This window comes from Scophthalmus maximus, chromosome 14 (assembly GCF_022379125.1).
Source record: "Scophthalmus maximus strain ysfricsl-2021 chromosome 14, ASM2237912v1, whole genome shotgun sequence".
Taxonomy (NCBI): Eukaryota; Metazoa; Chordata; class Actinopteri; order Pleuronectiformes; family Scophthalmidae; genus Scophthalmus; species Scophthalmus maximus.
Genome location: NC_061528.1, coordinates 7,844,071 through 7,870,000, shown reverse-complemented (window position 1 = coordinate 7,870,000; position 25,930 = coordinate 7,844,071). Strand labels below are relative to the sequence as shown.

Below are 25,930 nucleotides of genomic sequence, written 5' to 3'. Positions count from 1 at the left end.
CCATGAAGTTGACTCTCTCTTAAACGATTTCCATTAAAACCAAACATTTTCACCTTCGTGAAGACGTAGGATTGATTGAGGGACACTTCAACCTAATGCACTGTTGATTGAGTGTGGTGTCAGGACGCTGCTGTGTCGCTGCAGGGTTTGGTTTGTTGTGTGACATGAGGTTCAGCCGGTGCACCAGGCCGCGGGGAGGTGTAAGGTCCACCGGCTGCTCTGATGAAGCAACATGCTGACCTCACCCTGGTCCAGCGGGGCTGGGGGGGCTTTTGCCTGGGATTAGCTGGTGTTTTGCGTGTGTTTGATGATCCCACTCGCGGCATGTACAGTGGAGATATTGATGTCAGGCTTCGACATTCACTCGTGGTTGACGATGATGGCGATGTGTGGGTTCTTTTGGAAAATGGTCAAATGTTGTCAGCAGCGTCCAGAGTCTTGTTCAATGATGCAAACAGGATGCAAACATTAAATTAGGGTTGTTGGATTTGCTGTTTCTTTCTCTTCCAATCAATTGTAGGGATGCAGCAAATCAATATGACTCATTATTGATTACTAGTGTCGTCAATAAAATGTCGAAAAACACAGAAAGATTACAGAAATTTAAAATGCTTCACAACTGAAACATGAAATTTCCTATCACACGAGACACAAGCCCAAGCAACCAAAAGGTAGCTCATAAGAAAAACCACAACATGTTTGGCTTTTTTTTTACTTGATACACAACTCGCCGATTGATCAATTATTGAAATTTGCCGAACTGCCTTTTCTGCAGCTTGAGTAGCCGGTTCAGTGTGGAGATAGAAAAGGCCACATCGGCCTTTTCCAAAGAGGCAATTAGACCTGTCAGCCTGTGTGGCTGCTGGTCAAAGTGGCTACTTACATTGACGCAAGGAGCCAATATTTATCCATAGCTTTCTATCTGCCATCACCCTTGAGCCATGGCTGGAATAGTCTCTGTGTTTAAACGGTACTAACTGTACTAACGAGTTAGAATAACGCCCACGAGTAAATTAAGCCTGTTATCATTAGTTCCGTTATGAATCCCTGTAAGGGGATGTAATATTGTAAGTAAGCAGTCTCTTTGAGGTTTATTTTAATGACCATGACAAATTTATTACATTGCTTTTCCTTCTTTGCCGTACTGTAATTTGTCACAGTGACGCGTCCCCAAATTGGTTCATTTGGCTTTTCAGAAATACATGCAGTATCTGCTGAGGCTGTTTTATCTCTGTCACAGGGAGAACGCCTCCCTAATGATAACCGAGAGTTCATACTGCTCACATGCGAGAGGCTGGGGGGGAGAATAAATGGGTGCGCAGAGGAGGAGCGAAGCCGTAGAATGTAGGGATTCCCTGGTTTCTCTACAGGCAGCCAGCAGAGCTCATCCATTGGAGCAGAACGAAAGCCCCGGGGAGAGCAGTCACACAGCATTAGAGGTCTGCCGTCTCCAAGATCTGGCAACGCACAGTAGAGGTGTGTGTGTCTGTGCATTCATTCACACATTCATGCATTATTATGGAAGGCTTTTCTGTGCCAGGGTGTAGCTCGTGGTGCCAGACTGATGTCGTCTGGTGTGCCGGACCAAACCAAAAGATATTTCTTCAAAACTCAGTCTGACTTTTCCGTGTGTTTTACCACGTCGTGTGTTTGCTCGTCCACCTACACCTGCAACCTGCACCCATCGGACGATACTTGCTGTCAATGACACGTTGTCCACGCCCCAATGCATACCGTGATTTAGTGTCTATTTTACTCTAAATGGGACCGTCATTTACAAAATGAACTTGCTGCATTGAAGAAGACTTGAAGGTAGTGATTGAGATCATGAACTCTCCAGTAAAATGTTTACTGACGTTATAAACCAAGTGAGAAGTGGAGTCGCTCCCCCTGCTGGTGATTTGAGAGAATACAGGTTTCTGGCTCCACTTTTTCGGACCAGGTGACTGCGTCCATTTTATACAAAGTGGGTACATTTAATCTCTACAAAAAACTTTTGAACAAGTTTTGATGGACCAGTGCATTTTTGTAATTTAAAAGGAGGTAAAAGTGCTATGATGATAAAATGACAGCATTGCAACATGTTAATGTCGGGAATTTTTCTGCCAGTCTGAAAACTTAACTCGCCTTTTCTCAATCTCACTGTTTGTGTAGTTTCTGCTCCTCCTCCTTTTATACTGTTGGGCCCCTCTTGGTATTTTAAATCCAACTTACATTGTCCACTCCCTTGTTTCCCATCAAACAAAGAGCAGGACAAGTGTTGTGCAGATGCACACACGCCATGCCTTTAAAACATGGCCCACATTGAACATCAGCTCATTAAACCGACTATGAATTGTGTGATAATCTGCATTATTATATCATAATAAAATAAAAAATAATAAAACCCTGAGCGGCTGTAACAAAGCTCGTCTGTGCTGCTGCTGCATTGAGTTACGTCTGATCTCTGTGGTGCCTTGTTGTGCGGAGTTTCCCTCCCTCCCACTCATCGATGCCCGTCTCATCCAATGCTCTCCTGTGCGTGCTGTGTAGCCGTTTGGTATGCAGTCTATATCCCCAGCCTCAGAGATGCATCGCGTCCCCATTCAATCACGACCCGCAGCGAGGCAATCAGTGGAAGCCTGTCCACGCACCAACCCTGCTGCAGATGTGGGAGGAGAGGAGAGAAATTTTTTTTCTCTAAAGCAGAAATGTAATTTGGAGGCAGCATTGAGAGGAATGACTCCGTTGACTAAAAGATGTGTGGTTGGGGACTGATGCTTCTGTGTCGCCCCCAAACTTAAACCTCTGATGTGAATGGACACATGCCTGTGTTGGCGCTCGGTGCCGCTCACGCTGAACTGAACCTCTGAGGGCTGCGATGGGGATAATGGGACACTTCAACTCAGAAACGAGGCCAAAGGCGGGGATGCACAAATGCACACGGGCAGGCTCGAAATAAACTCCTGTTATTCAGAAATTACATCATTATTTTATTATTTCCATGCAGCACCAGGATCTTGACCACTGTGTGGACAAGTCAACACGGCACAGTGTACATCAAACACAGACGTTCATTTGATTCATTGTTTGCAAGTCGTGCATATCGAGATGTTGAATCAATAAATATGTTTGAACAGAACAAAGGCCGACAGTAATGACATCACGGGGTGGAAAGGGATTGAGGGAAATTAAACCACAGTGAAATGCAATTATAAACATCGCCGGGACAAAGGTTCAGCTTTCAGTGACACTAATAGAACAACCGAGATATTCAAAACAAGCAAAATGAGATGAAAGAAATCCCTTCAAATGTTTAACATCTCAGTTTGCCCAAATGATATTCACTAGTATGTTTTCAAATCTCCAAGGTTTAATATTAAGATCAGCTTGTAGTTTTATCAACGTGAATTTTATTTCTACCAGGCAAGTTTATTCTTGACATTAATTGCAGTTTGACAAAATAATCTGAACTCATGGCGTGATCCATACTGTATGTCTCTCAAAAAAGGTGACAGCCCTTTGCCATTCTTTATAAGCCGCTAAGCAGATTTAACAGATGAATATGAGTGGTATTAATCTTCATCTCTCAGCAAATTGTAGCTTGAAGTGTGAATGTCATTTCATAAGAAGCCACGTTTATTGAGGCAAAAGATGTTTTGTTCTTCCTCAGGTGAAAGCGATCGCTCGTATAAGTACAAGGTAGAAGCTCGACTGGCTTCATGACGTCATGTAAAGATGGAGCCCCACCGGTGAAGGATTAAAGATAGTTCCCAGTGTTGTTTTAATCACACAAGCTCGAGCATTAATCTCCGGTTTCAGTAGGATTTCCTGTCAACGTTCCCAATATCTGTTGATGAGGGCAAAGTCCGAATGTTCTGTGTGCTGGTTCGTATACCACTGAGATGCAGAGTCTGTTACAGATGAACATGTGATAGAGGTAAAAAAAAAAATCTTTCAATCTCTTTTGCTTTTGTCTTTGACTTGTTTGACCGTGTGTAGTTTATCCCCCCCTGCGTCTTTTCAGCAGTCAATTTGTTTAAACTCACACGAGCCAGACCACAAGAGGAGTTCATTGGTCTGAGCACCTCTAATTGGCCGTTTTATTTCCTCAGGTGGTGCAGTTTCATTATAAGAGCCATCTGGGTCGTCGCCGTGTCCTGTACACACAATCTGTTGTGTTTCCTGTGATTCTGTGCCCGTCGCAGTCAGCGCTGCGGCTGCTGCAGCTGCAGGTTTTCTTATACAGGCATGGGTAATGAGCGCCAACTTGTAATTAATGGTTTTGTTAATGGTTAATAATTGTTTAGTGATTCTTTACATATTGCTAATGAGCCATTTGTACGTGCAAGATTTGTGTTGGCAAGTTGTGAAAAATCTCCTTCTGGCAGTTTATATCGTCCCTCAGCCCACCCGTTGCAAAACATATGGACAAAACAAGTCCTGTAAACTAAAACAACTGAATATGCCGTGGATGGAATTTGATTGAGTTGTATCCTGTTGTTGTCGAATTTGAGTCCTTTCAAATTGGTTTGGTTTGTCTGTTTGTCTGCACAATAACGCAAAAACCTCTCGACGGATTTCCACGAAACTTGATGGAAGGATTGGACATGAGCCAAGATAGAACCCATTACATTTTGGCATGGATCCGGACAAAGGGCCGCATCCAGGAGTATTTTTGTTAACATTGAGAGATGGGGCGTTTTTCGACATTTTCACAGATTCGTAATCCTGCCCCGTTGTGTGCTGTTTATTTTGTAGATGCAGATGTAGATGTTCTGACACATAGCAAGGGTTTTCCTGAAATGATGCTGAGAGCTGGCACGTGGCACTGAAAGTGTTTTTCAGTTTTGTACTTGAATGAATGTCGAGACCACCGGATATTCACTCATCGCCAAATCAACTCTGAAAAAAGAAGCAGTGAAAAGAGAGATAAAAAGGCTGCGTGGCTACGGATGACTTTTAACTTGATGCTGTAGATGGACTCAGAGAAACGGCTTGTAAAAACTAGGAGAGCTCTAAACCTGGAGGATTCAAGGTCCACCTGTCTGAAGCGGTATTCTCTTTGCTTGGAGATGTTTATTCATCGATCAGTCCTCGAGGCTCCGTCAGCCCAGACACCCATCTGTCCTCCAAACACTGAATTTCATTGTGCATCTGTCTCCTTAATGTTTCAGCGACATAAACGTATTAAAACAGAAATGACACAAGGGCTAATCTAAAAATGAAAAAATGGAAAAAATCCTAATCCATTAGCACCCAGTCAGCATCAAATTACACATGCTGTTCACATGTAACACTCAGATTAGTGGTAACACACGCAGACTTTATTGGACAGTAGTGCTTTGAAAAGATGACGCGGTGGTGAAATGTGGCGGGGAGGCAGTTAAACAGGATTGGAGAGCTATGAAATATTCAGACATGTTGGGGAAAAGAGAGCAAGCTCTCTGTATGTCTCTTTGAAGAAGCAGCAGAGGCCGCGACTAAAACTGGGTTAATAAGATCTAGCCTCAATCTAGAAACCTCTCATGTCTCGTTCTTTAAGTGCTCGTGTGAATCAGCTGCAGGAACATTGAACACGTGGCCGAGACAGAAAAGTGGGAAAGATGCATGTCGTCATAGATCACAGACACACAGAAGTCTTGTTAAAGTGTTATTTTAGTTTTATCTGTTGATCATTTTTGTGTATAATTTTCCTTGCATCTTTTTTTTTCTCTCAGGGAATATCTGTAAACAGGAATAGAAAAAAATGGTAATGGTCCTTTTCCCCCCCCATAAGGTTTGAGATTTCAAACACTGCCGTGTGTGTGTGTCTGTGGAACAGAGAGCAGAATGCGAAATATGGACCAGTTTCAGCAGTAACTTTATCTAAAATCCCTTTTCAGTCCCATTTTTGAAAGAATATCTTAATAGAAAGTAATAACATGAATTATTTATGTTGAACCTTTGTTATATTTCTACCGAGGAAAATCATATTGTGCTAATTTACCACCCAGCGCCAATTGCAATATGCAGAATTTCCATTGGAGTTGCGTGGATTTTTTGTAAGTGTAAGTTGAAGTATAAGAAAAACAAAAAGAGAAAGAAGTGGAGAATTATGTAGATTAATCTCTGTGTTATTTCAATAAGATGATTATTAACACTTACATGATGATTTTCTTTTGTTGGCATCATCAGGTTCATATTTTATGGAAAGAGGCGTTGCTATTTCAAGGACACGGCTGTGACTACAATGAATGAATAAAATTCAAAGCCTTGTACTACTGGCTTTTTGTTTCCCCGTCCTTGACTTAATTCAAACGTGGCACTGTGGCTGCTTTTCAGTCATGCCAGCGGCCGGGCGCCAGAGATGGTAGAGATTGTGTGGTATGATTGGTTCTCCATGTTTGTCCAGATAAAGTAGCTTGATAACTATTGGATTGATTCCCATGAAATCTGCCTTAACCACTATGGAATAATGCCCGAACACTCGCAAGCTGGAATAATGGGTGTTTTTCCTTTTCTTCGCATTCTGCTGACACGACGTTAATGCAGCATCACACTAAGCTGATATGGTGATTACGGTAAATGTGTTCTTGCTAAATATCATCACGTTAGCGGGCTGTCATTGTTCACCAAGAAGCCCTGTTGTGCCGAGGTCGGAGCTGCTAGCAATTCCATATTTTAAGGCTGATACCCCGGACTGAGTTGAATTTAAGCCTCATCAGTTTGATGTTCAGTCAGCCTGGGCTCTGATTTGTTTTCTAATTCCCTGCATTGCACAAATCATCTTTTGTCACGCTCCACCGGTTTCATTCTTCCCAGCTCAAGAAATGCTCCGAGGCCTTTTTTTTCTTTAATCTTTGCAGTGCAATTTCAACGTATTTGGTTCTTTTTATCATAAGTATGTTTTGTGACTCAGTATTATGTACATAAGGTGCATGAGGTATGGCATTTTGTTTCTCTGTATGAAAATGAAGCATATGTATGATGATGACAGTGACAACAAACCTGAACCTTGTGTAACCTAAGTATTCAGGAATAATTTTGCTTCATGCAGCAGCTGATCACACAACCATTGCTTTGTGTTTTATCTGCTATATGAGGAGGAGAAAAGACTTGAACTCTCTATTTTTTGGTATTATTGTCACAAGGAGCCTTATTTTAAGATGTGCTCTTACTTCCAGGGAGGGATAAAAAAAAAAAAAAAAACATTTCAACATCAGAACATTTAAGCAGTATTGAAGTCATGGCTGAGCCCCTGGTTTATCTGTCTCAATCCTTTTCCCCTTAAAGTCCTGATCTCTTCTGGTGGTCTTTTATTCCATGAGTCACACCCAGCCATACAACGCAACCAACCACCATCCATTTCCATTCTCCGGCTCTGTGCTGCCTCTGCTGGTTTGTTCGAAGGACTTGCAGCCTTTTCTTTTGCCCATGCTGCCTTTTCCTCTTAATAAGCTGTTGAAATGACACAAACGACCCATCAATGTGAGGACAATACGCAGCAGTTGGCTAACAATAATGCAGTAGAGTCCAGTGAAGGTAGATGAGCAGAAGAAGTGGAAGAAGGAGTAGTGCCGAGTGTAAGAGAGGACAGCTGACAGGGAGGCTCTGGACAAGGTTTTTTAGAGGCACTAACTCTGTTGGTTTGTTTTTCCTATTTTCTGCTCCATTGAGCCCTGCAGGAAACTGTGGAGGCGTGCAGGCCTGATAGGTCATTACTGACATCAGCTCCTCGGAGAGCTGTAATGTTACAGTGGCAGTGACATGTGCTCCATGGCCGTAAGGGCAGCATTTTAAATGTTAGTCGTGGTTCGGCGGGAATTGCCTTAAACAATGGCGGTGGTCGCAGATCTCTCCAGCTTGTCTCAAAGAGTTGAGGTCCAAAGCCAAGAAACCAAAAATTGCTGCTACAAATCTTCTGCATTAGTTGCCAGCAAAGGTTGGGGCATATAGTTGAAGGAAAAACGAGATTTTTAAAAACTGCATGTGTCATTTTTCTGATGTATTTCAGTGGAAACATAATGTGATGAGATGCTGTGAGCCAGACTCACTGAACAGCCCTGCAGCAGTGCAGGGATAGATACTGTTCATTCTCCACACAATTACTTCTGCCTCTTGTGTGAAAACCAGTGCAGCACCAGGAATGCCTTTGCGGAGACACCATCAGACAGTGTGTGATGTTATCCCCCTTTGAGTGAATGTCATGTGTGGCCCCTCTCGGTGGTGGAAGCCTTTTCACCCTGGCCATTCAGAACACCTATAAACACTCACGCCTTCAGAGATGCGAAAACTGGTTTATTCCAGGCGGTACCCCGACCTTTGCAAAGTCTTCCTTTCCTCCCGCGGTAACACTCATCTCCGGTCCGAGCATGACAATTTGTTGGCAGCCAGTTTAGAGATTAGCTCAGATAGATTGGCTGGTGGAGGCTGTCTTTCTTTCAGCTGCAATCTGACATCTCCGCCCTCCCCGTAGACTCATGATTAGAGGCAGAAGGCCAAATCTGGCGAGGACAGAATGCTATGTCACCGCTATACGTAAGTGTCAGTGCTTGACGGAGGTGAGTTATTCATATCGGTGTCTAATGCCGCTTCATTACCTCCGAGCCAGCCGAGTAATTAAGGATTCAAAATTGGATTCTGATTGACAAACCGCGATGGCCTGTGTTCCAGCGGAGATATTGACATGCATGGGTCCAGAGGATGAGGAGCAGTGACGTGAATGTTTGCAGACAGATCCTCGATTGATTGGAAGTGGCATGGACAGTGTGTCTGACAGGTCTCGGGGCAGGGGAAAGGGGTCATTAGTGCTCTGCAGTGGTGCGGATCTGTTATCTGCCCTGAGGTGTGTGTGTGTGCTTGTGTGTGTGTGTGTGTGTGTGTGTGTATGTGCGCAAAGCAAGAGAAAGACAGAGAGATCGCCGCTTAAATATAAAGGCAGAGATACTTTCCACTCGGACAAACATGTCATGTAACATTGAGTGTGCCGTCGCTTTGATGCCTCGTCCAACGCGGACCCATCCAGTGTCTCATCCCCAAAAAACCTCTCCAGTCTCCTCCAGCGCGCCACATCTCTTCTCGAGCTTTGCGTAGAGACAACGGCTGCCTAGTGATTTCCCCTCGTTGCGAACACAGGACCACATCCGATCTCAGGAGGTGGATAACTTGCAGGGGGATACACAGCTGAGATAGCAGCATAAATGTTATCTGCTTCATTTCCGTTAAGTTGAGATAAGCTGGCCAAGCTGGGAATTTGTTTTTAGAGATACAAAAACATGCATGTGGATCAGAATCTGCACCGCACTCATACTGTATATGTTATGATATCGTGTGTTTAATTTCTGCTTTAAAATGAGCACGTTCAGTCTGTTGTACATTCCATTCTCCTGCCTCTGAGTTTTATGTGAAGCGTTCTTCCTTAGGAAAGCAATTGAATTTTATGTCCGCTGAGTGTTGCTGTGCTTTCATCATCACTACATCTGTAACGGTCATGATATTTCCCCATGGAATTACTGCTTGAATAACTGATGGTGACGTTTAACACCTTGCCGTGCTTTATAGTCCAGTTTGCTCTGCTGCCTTGTGTGATTCACAAGAGGTAATGAACAGGTAGTGGCTGCTTTTTATTGTGTAGCATACATTTTTTTCTCTCTCAAAATAAATACATTAATCGTGGCATCAGCTCATAGAGCTTCTGGTCTGAGTCAAACACAAGGATCCTTAAAGTTGTTCTATTAACTGTGTAGGAATTCATATTGAAATGATAAATTCGAGTGATAAGGAAAAAGTTACAGAACACTAAAGTATTGAATTAAGTCAGGTCATACTTCCACTTACAGTACATCCAATAATGCATCCATGGTCTTGGCTTCAGGTATGTTTCCTGTTCTTTTATAGTTAGTTTATATAACTAGGAATGTCTAAACTTCACAGAGGCCGAGTCAAAGTCTAACATCATGTTGGACTGATGATAGAAATTGGAAAGAGCTGTTTGAGGGTTGAAAATAGTCTAATGAGACAACTTTGAACTAAATCTTTTAAATTGGGTTTAAAGGATAAGTCTGGAGAGATATTACTATATTTTTATATCCTGAACAGCTCCCAGGACAAAACCAGAACCAACAATATGTCAGTCTGTCGCTCAATAATTTCTGTCACAAATATCTGATTACAGTCTTTTCACTAACATAACTGTAACACTCCAACATTACTTTAAAATGAGTTGGTACTTTGTAATGACGCATGAACACACAAATGGTATTCATGCAGCAGGACAATGTATGACGCAAAATAAATAATAACTGTGCCCATGTTCACAGTGAACATTGTCACCCAGTACAAATGTTTGTATAGTTTTGGGATATTTTCAGAGCTCTATGTCGAATAGGATTAGGAATAAGATAAAGTATCAGGTTTTGGAAACACACACACACACACACACACACACACACACACACACACACACACACAATATTTATTAGTTAGAACCAAATCATTGTTGGTTTGTGCTCTTTTCATGTTACCTTATATTAAAGGCTTATCCTTTTATTACCTTGAACAACAGACCGTGGCTGATGCGCTCCATTCATATTTCGCTCCTCAACCACTTCAACGTCATTAAGTTCCAATACCTCCCCTACCCATCAGTCATGCCTTCGCTGCAGTCAAACTAAAAACGGAATTCGGCGTAATTACCATCATCACATCAGCATTCAAATCGCCAATTCAACTGAGAAATCTCCCGAAAGCTCCAATGTATCCGACTCCCGGCAAACGGCCACATGTTGTAGCTGATGAGACTGTGGTGCATGTATGTCTGTATTTGTTATATTCTCTGGTGTTTGTCATGGCACCGGTGTAAGCAGCTGCGAAGTGTGTCATTATTGACCTTTATTAATGAATTATTAATGCTTTCCACCCTTAGAGCATGCCGCTGTATGTGTGTGCGCCTGCACTATATAAGACCCTGTGTTGTTTCCTGCTGTTTAATGGTCACAAGAGACGCTCCCTGCCACTCATCTTCACTGTCGACCGCCTCTGTCACATTACTGAGTCAAGAAGAAAACGTACAGCGTCCTTTGTATTGTTACAGTGGGCTTCAGGGGTTGTACATTAAAAACAAAGGAGTAGAGCCAGAGTGCATTAAAGGCTGCCGGTTCCACTCACTTCCGTCCTGAAAAGAAACCATCTGGACACCTAATGGTTAACACAATCATGCCTCTGTCTGTGACATGGCACAGGCAATTTGTGTAATGTATTAATGGTATGGACTCGCTGCTCTCCATAGGCCTCTCTCTAAGCATTGTGTGGCTGTGTGCCAGGGGAAATTATCTTGAAAAACGTCATCCTCCCCCGAGAGGAAGAATCGGCAGGTACAAGATAAAGGAGTGACTTTATGATTTATTTACTGTCTTTAAGGCAAAAGGGATCTCCGGAGTTTAAGTCCCGCGCTGCTCTTCGCTCAACCGACGAGGCTAAACGCCGAAGTCCAAGGTGATCAATTTTTTGTTTCAAGAGCACGGGGGTGAACCCAGTCTCCCCAGTGTCAGGTCGATTGCAATCCGGAGATGGTTTTCTTAAAGGACCTCTCTGTATTCGACTGCATTCATCCTTCCCTCAATTCTGACCGGTCTTCTTGTCCCACACGTCAAGGGAGCACCACCATGCTCCACCATAGGGGTGGTTCGAGCCAGGTGACGAGCCATCTTCTTGGTCATCTCTCTGGCCGTGGCCTGGTAGCCTGGTTCCAAACGTCATCCATTTCGCCCTGATCTATGCCTCGTCACAATTTTATCGCTGAGGTCTACCGAGAGTTCCTTCGAGTGACATGCTGACATCCTGATAGGCAGTGAAGTGTCAGATCCTGTTACACAGACATGTGTGCCTTTCTAAACTGTGTCCTGTCAGTTCACCTTGTCACAGGTGACTTTAAAGCAAACAGGATGTACATGACCGCAGTTTGCAGTTCGGCAGTAAAGGGTCTGAAAAAAAAAATGAAGGATCTCAGTTTTTGATTTTTGACAAATTGACAAAAGTTTAAAAAAAAAACTGTTTTCACTGGGTTAGAATTTTTTGGATGGTTTTGGATTGACCAATTGTTTTTAATCAACTTATTAAACACAATTTAATGGGTGAAGGTTCTACTTTTGAACCCACCATATATGGACATTTGACAGTATCCACAATACTGTTGCGTGTATATCAGCTATATCCCTGAGCTCTAGTTCTGTCTTCAATAAGTGTGTCATCTTTTATGATCAATGTTTTCTCCATTTCTCTCACGGACTATGTAGAACATTTTGTCTTTGTTTCCCAGTTTTTGGCAAATGTTAGTGAAACAGGAGTATATAGCTCATTTGTTGGGGACCGATTTCTGCTGCAGATGGAGCTCGTTGATGTGTTTTTAATAGTTTTTAGACAACGCTGGGGAGGAATAAGTTAAGTCAGGCTTTGGCTATGGAGACAATGGCAATAAAAACAGACAATGAAAAAATATGATACACGCATGGAATGAACCTATAAGTCTGACGGAGCTGTTGTTTCTGACAGGGCTGCCATTAACCGAGTGCGTCCGTCCAAGGCCAGACATAAGCTGGTATAAAAAGCACGAACGTGGAAACTCTTGGTAATGTCAGAAGGTAATAAAATAAAAAGGAGATATCTTCACTGCTCATGTTTTTCCTTCTGGAAGAGCAGTCTAGTGTTAAACGATATACTAGAGTACTGAAGGACAGATGCTGTTTGAGGCAACATGAAGCCCTGTCTTCTGACTTCGAATCTACAATTTGCCTGTTCCTCTGTCCAGCCGCCAGATGTTTAGTAATGACTGTATTTTATGTTAATCCCATGTTCATTTCTCATCCGCATCTGGATGAGAAATGAACTGGGGCCCAGATGCTCCCCGCTCACTTGTGGTCTGTAATTGTCAGATTTATACTGTAGGCACTGCCACCTGTGGGAAACACCAGACCGACCAGCAGTCTGGTGTTTTGCCTGGTGTGAAATGCCGCACAATTACAAAACACCAAGACGACCAGAATGTGGCGTCTTAGCCACCATGTGACAAATGATCCATTATATCCCTGAGCAACTGTGAACTCTCAATGGTGGAAAAAGATGAAGACCTTCCTTACACCGTCACCGTGCTTCCATTATGAGCTAGGTTGCGTAAGTGCAGGGCTGAAGTGAGAAGTGAGGGCATTTCTCACTCCGGACCCAAAGTTTTACTGTCTCCTCACTCGTGTTTGCTCAGGGCAGAGAGAGCGGCAGTGGGAATGTGCGCTATGTGTACTCAGGGAGGGCTGTGACAGGACACCACGCCTCCTCCAACACACAATTCAAACTCTGACATAGTGTTGTGCTCCCACAGCACACCTGTAATATGATAGAAGCTCAGATACATGTTGGTTATGCTTCACTGAGGCTGTTGACCAAGCATTAGTCATGTGTGCCCTGTACTGTACGTCAGAATGATCACGTGGCACAGTTTCTTGGCTGCCAGGAATCTTGTGTCTAAAATCCAAACTGATGACCCCCCTTTTTTTTTTAGCTCCCTCCACATGATGTGAGCTCTCCTCTTACAAATAATATAAAGGTCTACCGGTGTACTGATGACAGAATAACATCAAATTCAATTAAGTCAATCAAGTCATCAGCCCCATTGTCACGATAACTGATCCACCTGTTTTAGCGATATCAGTATGAGTGCATCACTAGCTTGAAGCCCAGAATAGTAATAAGTAGGAAGAAAGTCATGCTTTTTTTTTTTTTTTAGCTTTGCTGGCCTATGGTTTGCATAAAGGTCAGTCAATCCCTGACTGTAGACTCATTCAAAGAGATATTACTGCCGCTCTCAAAGGCGTAGTGAAAAGCTGGATATATAGGTCATAGAGAGGGAGGAGATACTGAGAATACTCCCCTGGAAGATTTTCGTAGAGTTGCACCCTACTGCATGGAAAGTGAAAGAAATGGTTGAGTAAAGAATGGAAACAAAAAGAGCACTAGTCAGAGAAATGATTTCTCCCCTCCACGAAGCTGGCCAATCACTGTGTTAAGTGAGTGTGAACGCTAAAGGCAACGGTATCTGTACATGTTCATTATTTCCTCTATTAAATCTCCACCTCCCATCTTAAATATGAAGGAAAAATCTCTTGGTTGGGCTACAAGGCAGCTGCAGCTCAGTTTAAAATGCTATAATCGCTGATGTCATGATGTGCCCCTGGCTGCAAATGAAGCTGAGATGATGTCTGCCGGTTCATTAGTGCTAATTCATGTAAAGTGGAGGGAAGAGACGGAGAGCAGCGAGGACGAGGATGAAAGAAACGTTAATGAATAAGGACTGAAGGAGGCTGCCGTGGGCTTATGCCGATCCCTCCACTATATTCAACTTTTATTTCCCAACTTCATTAACACGAGCACCGGCAGAATTTGGTCCCTCTGCTCGTTGCCTCACATAACCCTGTATGCATTCGTGTGTGATCGCCGTGGCTGAGTTGATTGACGGCACTGGAAGCTCATTTTTGTGCAAATCAGGTTATTCACAGCAGTTCACTTGTTCAGGCACTGCATTGGGATGGAGAATCATCTCTCTCTCTCTCTCTGTGGGAATGTTTGCTCACGTATAACATTGGACGCACATCATTTCTCTCAATAACTTGCAGAGGGATCACGAGAAATCAGGTCCACTTTATTGTTGTTTTCATTGCTTTGGTGCCTGGCTCCTCCTTTCCATATGTGTTTGTGCAAGATACTTAACTCAAAAACTCAGATAAGTGTGTATGCGTTGAGTCTAGAGTCATGCCTGCGACTGGGCCGAAATCTCTGCAGAGTGTTGATGGTGCTAAATGAAAAGTCAGATGGGTCACCAAAGTTCCTGCAATTCACCCTGAGTGATTTCATGACAATCCATTCCACAGCTTTTGAGACAAAAGCACAATAAATCAACCTGAGATGATCATCAGAGTGCAAAGGCTTCCTCCCCCCAGGCACCATGACGAATATCTGCACCATTTCATAGCAGTTCTCAACGGCCGATGAGATATTTCAGTCTGAACTGAAGAGGTGGACAGGCGGACGGTCACTGCAACCCCTGTGGACATGCCCCTCACATAATAAGAGTGAAGTCTCATTCGCATACAGCTACATCACCTTCATTTAGCAGACGCCTCTGACGGATGAATGAAATGTAGCCGTATGCGTTGGCATGCAGGTGTGTGCAGATAATTCGTTCTCGTTGTGTATACGAGGGAACGATAGAGCTTCGCTAATGGAAGCTGGGAAATGTGGATGTGAATGTCAGGCTCGGAGCCCTAATTGGGTTGACGTTGTTAAGATGCTGTGGAGCTGTCAAATGTCTACCAATTACTTGTGCTTCCCCTTGTAGGCCTGCGAATCATTATCTTACTTTGGTTCATGCAATTGACACAAGACAAAAGACAAGCACATGAACCTGGACTTTCACCGCCTCCATCAGGTCTTAATTTGTGCCAGATCCTGTTCCGAAAAATATTCCGGGCCCTCCCACACTGGGACCCACATTATAGCCCAGTTAAGTTACTCATAAACCGCTTGATCGCCCGATTCAAATGTATTTTAAATCTGATATAAAAAAAGAGAGACAGAGGGACGTCATGTCTCATAGGGATGCCTGAAGCATGTTGGACGCTGTGTGAAGGTGCCGCACAGTGAACAGAGCACAGGAGATCAATAGACAGACGGACCACGTCACTGCGTTCGGTTTCTTACCCTGCCTGCTTTTCATGGTTGTAAATAGAAATTCCCTCACTCCATTTTCCCAAGTGAAGGGAAAGACAACACAGAGAGAGAGAGCTGCCAGCTGTAAACAGCTGTTTCTATGCCGCCCTCCCACTGATGATTATTTTGAATGCTCTGATTATAAAATGTGAATATATAATGCTTTGTATATTAAAACTTGCTTAGTTTCATCACTTAGCACTTAGTCATTTTGATGCACTCTTTGTCTTTTTCTGCTAGAACCACAACCTCTTTGTGTTCTGGGAAATCCCAATTTACAAATTGTGCACTGTACAATCCAGTTACAGTTTCTAAAAATGACAGTTTCTACTAGGTGTTAATGTCAGATGTCATCTGCTGAACATTCCTTGTGTGTGTTTGACCTTGTTTAGGTTTCCTGAGAGTGGCCACCTCTTGTCAGCTTCCACAAGACACAGATGATTGGATGAGGAGGACCAACTGGTTTGGCTTTGGGACGTTCAAGCAATGCGGACGCTACAGGGACAACAAGCCAACCGTTAGCAGGAAAAAACTGGAGCACTTTGTATCATGATGTAGTTGCTTTCCGACTCCCTTCATGTAACATCGTCGCTGGTTTGTTTGGACTGCCTGGGTCGAACTGCTGGATCAATGGAGGAGGCCGAGAAGGATCTCAACCTCTCCTTTCTGCTGGAACATGAAAGAGATATGATCCTGAAGGTGCTGCAGAAAGACGAGAAACTGAGGAAACGAGAGGAGAAGAGGATACGGTGAGGAGTTTCGGTTTCATCGCTTCAACAACTTTTCCCCTCACTTTTGACTTTTCCTAACATCTCTTGATGCTAACCTCTGTTCCTCTTTCAGGAAGCTGAAGAATGAGCTACTGGAGATCAAACGAAAGGGAACCCGTCGGCCCCAGGACCTGGCGGAGCGACAGTGCGCCCGCTGCCTGAAGACGCTGGGCCTGATCTTCAACCGCGGCGATCTCTGCGAGGAGTGTCAGCTGCGCGTCTGCAACGACTGTCGCGTAACAATTCACAAAGGACATCAGTGGAAGTGCAGCGTTTGTGCCAAGATCACGTAAGTGCGATGCCTGCAGGGACCAAAGCAGCGTGTAGTGTTTGGATGAATAATGAACTCCAGATGGTTGGGATTAGATGGTAAATGACATCACATCTGGCTCCATTCGTCTTTGACAGCCTCAGGTGTTTCAGTGCTCGGATCTTCTCCAAGACAAAAAGAGCAAATCCACCACACCCAGTTTTATTTATGCAGTACACTTGTGAGTAAGAACAAAGTAAATAAAGAAACAGGATCACACACGACATCATGTGTTACTTGAAGTATTCGAAATCCTTCTGCCAAATTAGGATTATTTACAATACAATCTCATTTCGTTTCAGTCTGTGCCGAGGGCTGAGATGTATTTCTTTGTTTTCAGACGGGAACCTTGAGTTGTCTTTCAACGGCGCCACAAACTGCAGCTTCAAAAATGATCATAAACAGATCAACTTCTCTCAATAAAAACTGAACATTATAAACTTTATGAAGGGAGGATTCATGCAGGAGTATTGTGAGATATACTTCCCGGTCTGATACAATTGGAGTAATTAGGCATGAAGCAAGAATTACATCATGCTTCAGAAATTAGCAGTGTTTGTTACCAACAGCGTGAGCTGACCTGGTGTTTTGAGGAGTTGAATTCTCAGTCGGTGGGGGACTGTGTGTTTGCAGGGAGCTGAAGGTGGTGACAGGAGAGTGGTTCCTGGAGGAACGGTCCAAACGCTTCGAGCAGGGGGTGCTGAGCAGTGACGTGATCAAAGAGACAATCCTGAGCAGCCCGATCAGTGAGTCTGACCCCTAATGTACTCAAAACTGGAAAACTATTAGTCACTAATGACAACTTTATTGGGAACACCACTGAGGCTCCTGATCCGTATCAGGATGATTTTATGCATTGCTTTGCCGCCACATTCATTGGTTGACAACTGTATGAGAACGCAGATGAACAGGTGCCCCTGATAAAGTGCTCTGTGAATGCAGTATGTGAGGTGGTGAAGCAGTAGCATATATGTCTATTGTATTAATGGCTTATTGATGGTTTGAATCACAAGTCACAGATAAAAAGCCTCAAGAGACGGCCCCCGCTGATGCCGAGCGACCTGACACTCCACGATCCAACAGGAGCGCCGTTCTCAGCGCTGTGGGCGCTGCCAGGAAGAAAGGGTGAGTTGTGAACATGGAGCAACAACTTGCTCAATTTATGTTCATGCAAACACATGCTTATTCTGTGCATAATTGCACAACATGAAAACAAAAAACAAGCATGATTGCAGAGAGTGCACGGGATAGAATCATATCAACCAGATTCAAAAGAAATGTGCAGTGCGTTGAGGGCGTACATCAGCGCAAAGGCCATGGAAAAGATCAAGCGGATGCTCATTCGATTTCTCAGACCCCGAATTCATTTTAAAATACATTTGGAAAAAGCAACACGACAGTAATTGGATTGTGCCAGCTAACATCACCACATCTTGGCTGTACTCTAATGGCTCCTGAAGGCATCACAGTGTTTCAGACAACGAAGCCCTGTAGACAAAAAGCAAACCAGATGTGATTAACTATAGATGTTATAGCTTTTCTGTTAACAAAAGATTCAATCTGTCAAGTGCTTCAACTTCAAAATCTCTGGGAGCGATGATTATTTTATCAGAGCTCTTTCTTACTAAAATATTAAATAACACTAATAAATTCCAACAATCCATTCAAACTAAAATGAATAAATACAACATGAATATTAATTAGTTTATTTAATATGCATCGTATTTGTGGAGACTTCACCCACACAGCACACTTGTTCAAATATTCATAAAAGAAACAAATAGATTCAGTACAACAAGAAACGTATGCATGAGAAGAACAATAGAGACAAATCAAAATAAAACAAACCACTCTGCAGTAATGGACATGACCTCGTATCTCCATACATTAAATAACTGGTTCCTTGTTTGATGTGTGTGTGTGTGTGTGTGTGTGTAGGAGGATGAAGATGAATAAAAAAGGCAAGCGACTCGCCTTGAAGCCAGAGAACGGGGTCGACAGCGTCAGTGTAAGATCTGTTTCGGATGGAGATGCCCAGAGTGTACGAAGCGCTCGCTCTGCTATGAGTCCACGTTCAAACAGGTCGGTGTCAATCAAGACTCATTACTGAGTGTCAACCATTTTAACACGCCCGTCCATATTTTCACAACGCAGTGACACCATGCTTTACTAAGAAATAACAACTAAAGTGAGTAGTGACAAAAAAGTTCACATTGACACAGTTTTGGAAATTAGGTTAAAACTGAATTATGTTTAGATGGCAATCACAGTAATTAAAAGTTCTATCACATAAAATCATAAAAGGATATTTGAGTTAGTACTATTTCTGCAGCCAAAGAGCCCCAGGTTGTCTCTGGCGAGCTTTTCAAGACTGAAATTGTTGTGGTTTCATATTGAAGGATCTCTTCATGTTGTTGTTGATGGCGTTGAACTGAATTCCTTCCTGGTTTTCAGAGGCGGCGTCGTAGCCCTGGAGTCCTCTGGGTTGCCCACGGTCCTCAACAACCTGCGATCACAGACTCCGGACAGATCGTCCACTCCCAGCGACAACCGGAGGGTCAGGGTCAGCAAATGATACAAAGACCTTAAAAAGGCGCATACAGCCACAAGACCCTGGGGGGGGGGTGGGGTGTCTAGATTGAAAATTTTCTTTTAACAGTTGGTGGTGTGTGTGTGTGTGTGTGTGTGTGTGTGTGTGTGTGTTTTCAAACAGCCTGATGGCGCGGAAAGCGTTGCCAGTCTGCACTCGGGCGACAGTGCACCGGAGAAGAGAGCTGCGGGCCATCACAGGACGAACTCTGGCACGCCGACCATTTCTGTGTCAAGGGCCTCGGTCTCATCAGGTGACTCCTCGACAGCCCACTCCTCCTGTTTTGACTTGTTCTTCTTTTTCTTTCCCCCTCCACATTGAAGCGACTTGACTCCTGCCGTTGTCTCACAGCTTCACAGCTCGCACACAAACATTTTGATATTTGAGTCACAGTTTGAAAATGTGTTAGAGGCAGCAGAGTTGATGTTTGACATACTAATCAGGGCCGTGCAGAAACACTCCGCTCCAACACAGACTGCGAAGTAGCTTTTATGGGATTAATTTATTCCATACTCCAGATGTTACTTCTGCCACAATTACACCGTTGACTTAGTCACTCTGTGCTGCTCTTCTTTATGTGTGGAACTCTCCCCTTTTTTAAAGTATTATCACCTCCACTTTGTCTCTCTCCGTGTCAGACCCTTTATCTCCGCGAGTAGCAGCTGCGACGGAGCGTGTGAAGATTTTAAAGTGGCTCCGATTGTTGTCCCCACTTAAACCCACAGATGTGTCCAAACCTTACAACCTCTTTAACAGGATATAAAATCCTAGTATGAATAATCGTAGTAGTGTTCTATAATGTCACTCCTTGACTATATGGTTGCCCTTTTAAAAAACATTTCAAAATCAAAAACACTTAAACTGCATGTTTATCTGCTGAAATCATCATGTCCGGCTCCTTAAAATACCATGAATTTCTTTTTAACTTAACCCTGAAAACATAACAAACCCAATCACATGTTGAGTGATTACTCTCAGCTAAAAAAAAAAAAAAAAGAAGTGAGGCAGTGCTCAGTGTTGTCGGCGATACTTGAGTCCTACTGCATGAGCCACTGTGGCTGAAAGTAGCACTATTCCTCCTTCACCGGCTCACTCTCATCATCGGTTGTGTCTGCATCGGGACCTCTCGACAGCTCTCCCCCTCCAGCAGCCTCCTCCATCTCTCTCTCTCTCTCTCTCTTTCTCTTTCTCTCTCTCAGCATTTTGCTATTTAAAAAATAATTAGACTTTCAAACCACAACTGCTAAAGCAGTACCCGAGCCGCAGGGGCACCGAAACAGCAAAACAGCCTAATGATCATGATGCACTTACACAAATGCGACCACATTAAATTTTAACTCATGGTCGCATACTGTATGCAATCAGGATGGGAAACATCCGATTTAAGGGCGGACTGATTTAGATGTTGCCATCTGCTCTTGCCAAAATGCGATTTGTCCAAATGCCAAACACTTTGAGCTTCATCATTCTATCTTTATCATTATTAGTACATGAACTCTACACGCATTCATGATCTTGGTGAATTATCCAAGCAGGGGTTCTACCCTCTCTTGCACTGTATGCTTCTGTTTCTCAGTGTTTGCCTTCTAGTCCATTCAAACAGCATCTTTGAAACTCCTCCCCCCATTTCCCTCTCCTCTCTCCCTGCACCAGATCACAGTCGCTCGGAGATGGACCTCTCAGTTCCAGGCTCTGACCCCAGCAGTGATGAAGCCCTCAGTCTCAGAAGCCGTTCGGTCCCCGGGCTCAACGAAACCGTAAGCAGCATCAGTCCATCCCTGCTTCCTGCTTCGGCTCTGTCCCCACACACAGTGTCACCATGGATTCTGATCGTAGCATCGAGCGTTTGACTGTGAAATTTACAGAGACAGTTTGAGATTTCAGTCCATGCCCCTTTTAAATGCACACATCTGATGTACTATAACGAATGTTCATATCAAGCTCTGGATCTGTGGTTCAACGTGGTGCGTCAGAGACACGGGGCTGAATGTTAATTTCACTTCAGAGCTCACTTCAAAGAGCACGACGAGCTCCTAAACAGCTGTAGGCTGAAAACAGGTGGAGGGAGTGGCGGTCAGCATACGGCTGCTTTGTCTTTGTGTATGCTGAGTTTTCATTTGCATTCAAAGCTCATTGCGGAAACACAAACGCAGGGTCACACTCAGACGCACACACATACCAATTTGAACAAAAACTACTACTTTCATTCATACCAAAAACTCAACTGTAAACCAAGTGACATTTTGATTTTTCGCTGGCGAAAAACAAATCACCACACTCTGCCCTGACTTGTCTGATTGAATTTACGGACGCTGGCAGCGTCCACCCACACAGAGTTGCTGTTGGCCAAAAACTGTGCAGACTACAAAGACACGCTGGCCGGCCTCCCAGATGTTGTCTCGCCTTTTGATTAGATGTGAATGCTGTCCTCCGCAGGAGTTTTCTGATGAGGATGCGGAGGAAGACATCGATGCCCTGATGTCGGCCCACAACAAGACTCCCCGTCGACGCCTCAGCAACGCGATGTCAACGGTAACGTCCACGTTAAAGCTAGTACAAACACAGAAATATGACAAACAAATGCCGGGGGGTATATTGTATGCTCCTGTACAGTACAAACAATGTCCATGCACACTCTGTATACACATAGTCTCACTGTCACCTGATGCGTGACTGTGTGTTCTGGTTACTGTGTAAACACAGTGTGAGCCGTGTGCGGCCTGGGGGAAATTTGTGTCCCGATCACCTGCAAAACAAAAACTATATGAACTAATGTCACTTGTATTAGTGATCTTTTAATCATACTGTAGGATCAAATCATTCAAATGATTCACAGCTTTTGTCCACTCTTGACGTCATCATTTAGATTTTTGAAAGAAGCTCTGATCAGTGCCAAACAGCAGACAGACACAGAACAAAATGGAGCAGAGCTCCTGTAAAGAGCCAGATATTTCCCTCAGGTGTTGGTCGAGCTAAAAAGTCGATTGGGCAAAAACCTGACTCCACATACACATCTATTTTATTTACCTTTATTTGACCAGGAGGGTCCCATCGAGATACAATTTCTCTTCAGACTCGGGGAGTCCTGGCTTAGGAGCAGAAATGGATATCTCCCTGCATGGGAACATAAAACCAATATGATCACACACATGAAACACTATGGACCCTTTTTACTCGACTTTCCCCTGTTTACACTCGGGCCTTGAGCAAAGTTGACTCCATCATCCCCACGATCCACTATAACTTATCCTTCAAATGACCTAAATAATTTCCTTCTGTCGCGACTGACACTGCCGTCAGTGGTCTGGTCTTTGTGTCTGAGTGCATAATTTGATCAGTGCATCGGTAAACGGACAAGACAGACGCACTTCCTGTCACATTTGTTATGTCATCTCACAACAGCCGTCACCGACCTGCTGTCGGAAGTATGAATGGAAGTGGAGGGGGTTGATAGGGGACATTATGCAGATAGACGGGTCTGTCATTGAATCAAGCTTTAATATACTCAGCCCTCTGTTACACGGTTCATTTCATAGGGATCATGAAAGCACAACTGAAGCTGAAGATATATACAACATTTGAGTAATGACCTGGGAAAGTCCCACTCTTCGAACTAGCCAGGCTTAAAATGAATATTTTCAAAAGAATAAAAGGACTTTAATAGAAATAGTACAACATCATGGGGGAACTCACATTGTAACAGGTACCCTGTGTTTGTGTTTGTTTCCAGTGTGTCCGTGTTGATTTCACAGCTGTTTCCAGCTGAGTTCTGATCTCTCTGGATTCATCTGATAATCACCATGGTGACCGTGTGTAATGTGGTTTCTGGCAGAGCTGCTGGAGACAGGTTTTTTTTTTTTTGCAGCTCCTCCTCAGGGGCCTGGGTTCTGTGCTCGGGGTCTGCTTCTATCACTAACACATCAAATAGCTGAGATGTCTCTCCCACCTCTCTTTTTCCACCTTCCTTCCTTCCTTCCTTCTTTCCCCTGTTTTATGTCTCTTTCCTCTGTCTCTTGAATGAATGTGGATGCTAGTCTTCCACTCCTGGCTCAGAGAGAAGGTGGGGGTACCTCAATGTCCCCGACTCGGACGCTGAGACTGTAAGTCTCCTCTTCCACGTTTGTGCATGTGTTTATATTCACCACTGCATTATAGAACAGTGAAGGTGCTGCAGATTTCACCTGCATACACCAGTATGTTCTGAATGAACCTCATTCGGTGTGTGTGTGTGTGTGTGTGTGTGTGTGTGTGTGTGTGTGTGTGTGTGTGTGTGTGTGTGTGTGTGTGTGTGTGTGTGTGTGTGTGTGTGTGTGTGTGTGTGTGTGTGTGTGTGTGTGTGTGTGTGTGTGTGTGTGTGTGTGTGTGTGTGTGTGTGTGTGTGCGTACACTCATCCTTACTGTGTTTTTTGCTACATCTATTTCCATTAAGCCTAAGCCCTTCAAATTGAAGTAGTCATTTATCACACTGGCTCCCTGCCGGAAATAAATGTGTTACATGTTCTTGTAGAAGAAGCACAGCGAGGTTCAATTTTGCATTCTTGACTTCTGTTTTTTCCGCCTGGACAGGAATTTTATTATCAGTGGATTACACTTATTATTTATAATCACCTGCTGGGGTTGTAATGGTTTGGAGTCTTTTGGGCCATCTGGTTGGTGGTAGGAGTTATGTTACTTTTTAATTTGGCAGTCTGTGAAACTCTGGAGGTGCAGACACACTAGTTAATACTCTGACTACCACCTCTCACAGATGCAGCATATGCAAAGTTAACTCTCTGGATGTAACTGGTAATGACGACTCTCTTCTGTGTTTGTGTGTTTATACTGTGTCCTTTCACTTGTTTGCCTTGTGTGGTTTTGTTTATTTTCCCACGCCGCTTTCTGATTATATGTTTATATTACATGTTCCTTTTTGATCAATTTTTTTTGGGGCTTGAAAATTGACAGCAGGTCATTTTTCAAAATAATAGCATAGTTCAAAATTTGGGATGATTTGCTGCTTTTCTGTGTCTTGTGTATACAGTAGTGTAGTATATCAAATATCTTTTGATCTGATTGAAAAGCTTTAGAAAATGATACCAGATGATTTTAACTGTCTTGACATTTCAAAGACCAATAGGTTAAGAAAATAATTTGCAAGTTTATCGACAAAGGGATGAAAAAAAATGCATGACAATCAGTGTCACTACTGTACGTTCATTTCACTTTCTCTGTAATGCATTTATAGATGAAATACTGTGCATATGCACCCCCTGAGGCAAAAAGCTCATCCTGACACATCACATCCTTTCATGTGCATCAACCTCTCCAAACGCTGTCACTCATTCCTGAAAAAGAGGCGTCACACGGGCGTCTCTCAGTTTCTCAGAATGATTTATTGCCCTGATTCAGTCATTCATTGATAATAATGATATTAATAATGCATTTTTGCTTTCTGGACCCACAAAGACAGATGATACCTTAATTTCTGGACACAATAAAAACCTGCGACATGCACAACATAACATTGAATCTTGGGTGCATGTTTTACTATTATGTTTAACTTAATTTATCCAGGAAAGCTTCACTGTGCTCTGTCAGGAAGGCCGTGTTCATATCTCTCCTATACAGTATGTAGCCCACTGAATCTTTAAGACTTCTGTGTACAGTGTGACCTTCTGGCGAGCCAGCAGTCTTGATGTAATCATCTTCAATGGCAGAAGCCTCTGACTCATACATTATTCCGTCAATGTACATAAAGGGAGGCAAATGTTTTATATATACCATGGTTCATTAGCATTCTGTCAAACTTTAGGTGCTTCCTCCATCTTTTCTCTGCCCCCTTTTGTTTTCAACCCTCTTTTTTTCCACCGTTGACCTCCTCCCCCTCTCATGGCTCCCTCCCTCCGTCTCTCTAACAGAGCAGTATCAACAGCATGATGAGTATGTACAGTGAGACCGGCGACTATGGCAACGCCAGGGTGAGCGGGGAGATCCTGCTGAACATCAGCTACAGCTACAAAACCGGTGCGCTCAACGTCCTGGTCAAAGAGTGTCACAATCTGGCAACAGGGGACGAGAAGAGGCAGCGCACGGACGCGTAGGAGTGCACACACCCACACAGACACACACACACAAACACACACACACACACACCTACACAAAACACAATCATCGATACCCCTATCATAAGCATTTATTAATTTTATTGGAGGGCTGATAACAACAGCCGTTATTCGCTAGTAGCAGATTTATCACAGTGTATAAGAGGTATCAAACCTTTAAAAAGCTAAATGTTTATTTCACCATCATTTTTCTTAAAGAATCTTTCTTATAGTAACTTCATAATGAAAAAAATTAAGTCTAACTCTCTTCTAAGGCACTAAAAGATTTTAACTTCTAACCAATGGCTTTGTAAATGTAAATTTGCTGATGAAAGGTCATGCATTTAATAAGGGATTTAAGTCATAACTAAAGGCTTTAATGTCCAAAAGATTATATTTGTTCTCAACAGTTACAAATTAATGAGCAATAAAGAAATGTCAACAAGCAGTGAAGCCTGTAGTTGTA

At 43.3% G+C, this 25,930-nt stretch overlaps 1 protein-coding gene across 4 annotated transcripts in view; it reads left to right on the top strand.

Moving 5' to 3' along the window:
* The window catches only part of sytl5 (synaptotagmin-like 5), a 33,181-nt gene that overhangs the window by 984 nt on the left and 6,267 nt on the right, over positions 1-25,930 (top strand). For 2 of the 4 annotated variants that reach the window (XM_035603734.2, XM_035603735.2), the window contains exons 2-12: positions 16,107-16,463; positions 16,558-16,773; positions 17,428-17,540; positions 17,808-17,919; positions 18,733-18,876; positions 19,249-19,357; positions 19,508-19,637; positions 21,038-21,141; positions 21,821-21,916; positions 23,419-23,484; positions 25,282-25,460. In XM_035603734.2, the coding sequence (XP_035459627.1) occupies positions 16,345-16,463; positions 16,558-16,773; positions 17,428-17,540; positions 17,808-17,919; positions 18,733-18,876; positions 19,249-19,357; positions 19,508-19,637; positions 21,038-21,141; positions 21,821-21,916; positions 23,419-23,484; positions 25,282-25,460 (1,388 nt within the window). In that variant the 5' untranslated portion in view covers positions 16,107-16,344. The remainder of the gene's footprint in view (positions 1-16,106; positions 16,464-16,557; positions 16,774-17,427; positions 17,541-17,807; positions 17,920-18,732; positions 18,877-19,248; positions 19,358-19,507; positions 19,638-21,037; positions 21,142-21,820; positions 21,917-23,418; positions 23,485-25,281; positions 25,461-25,930) is intronic. The other 2 variants (XM_035603736.2, XM_035603737.2) reach the window with 2 other exon arrangements.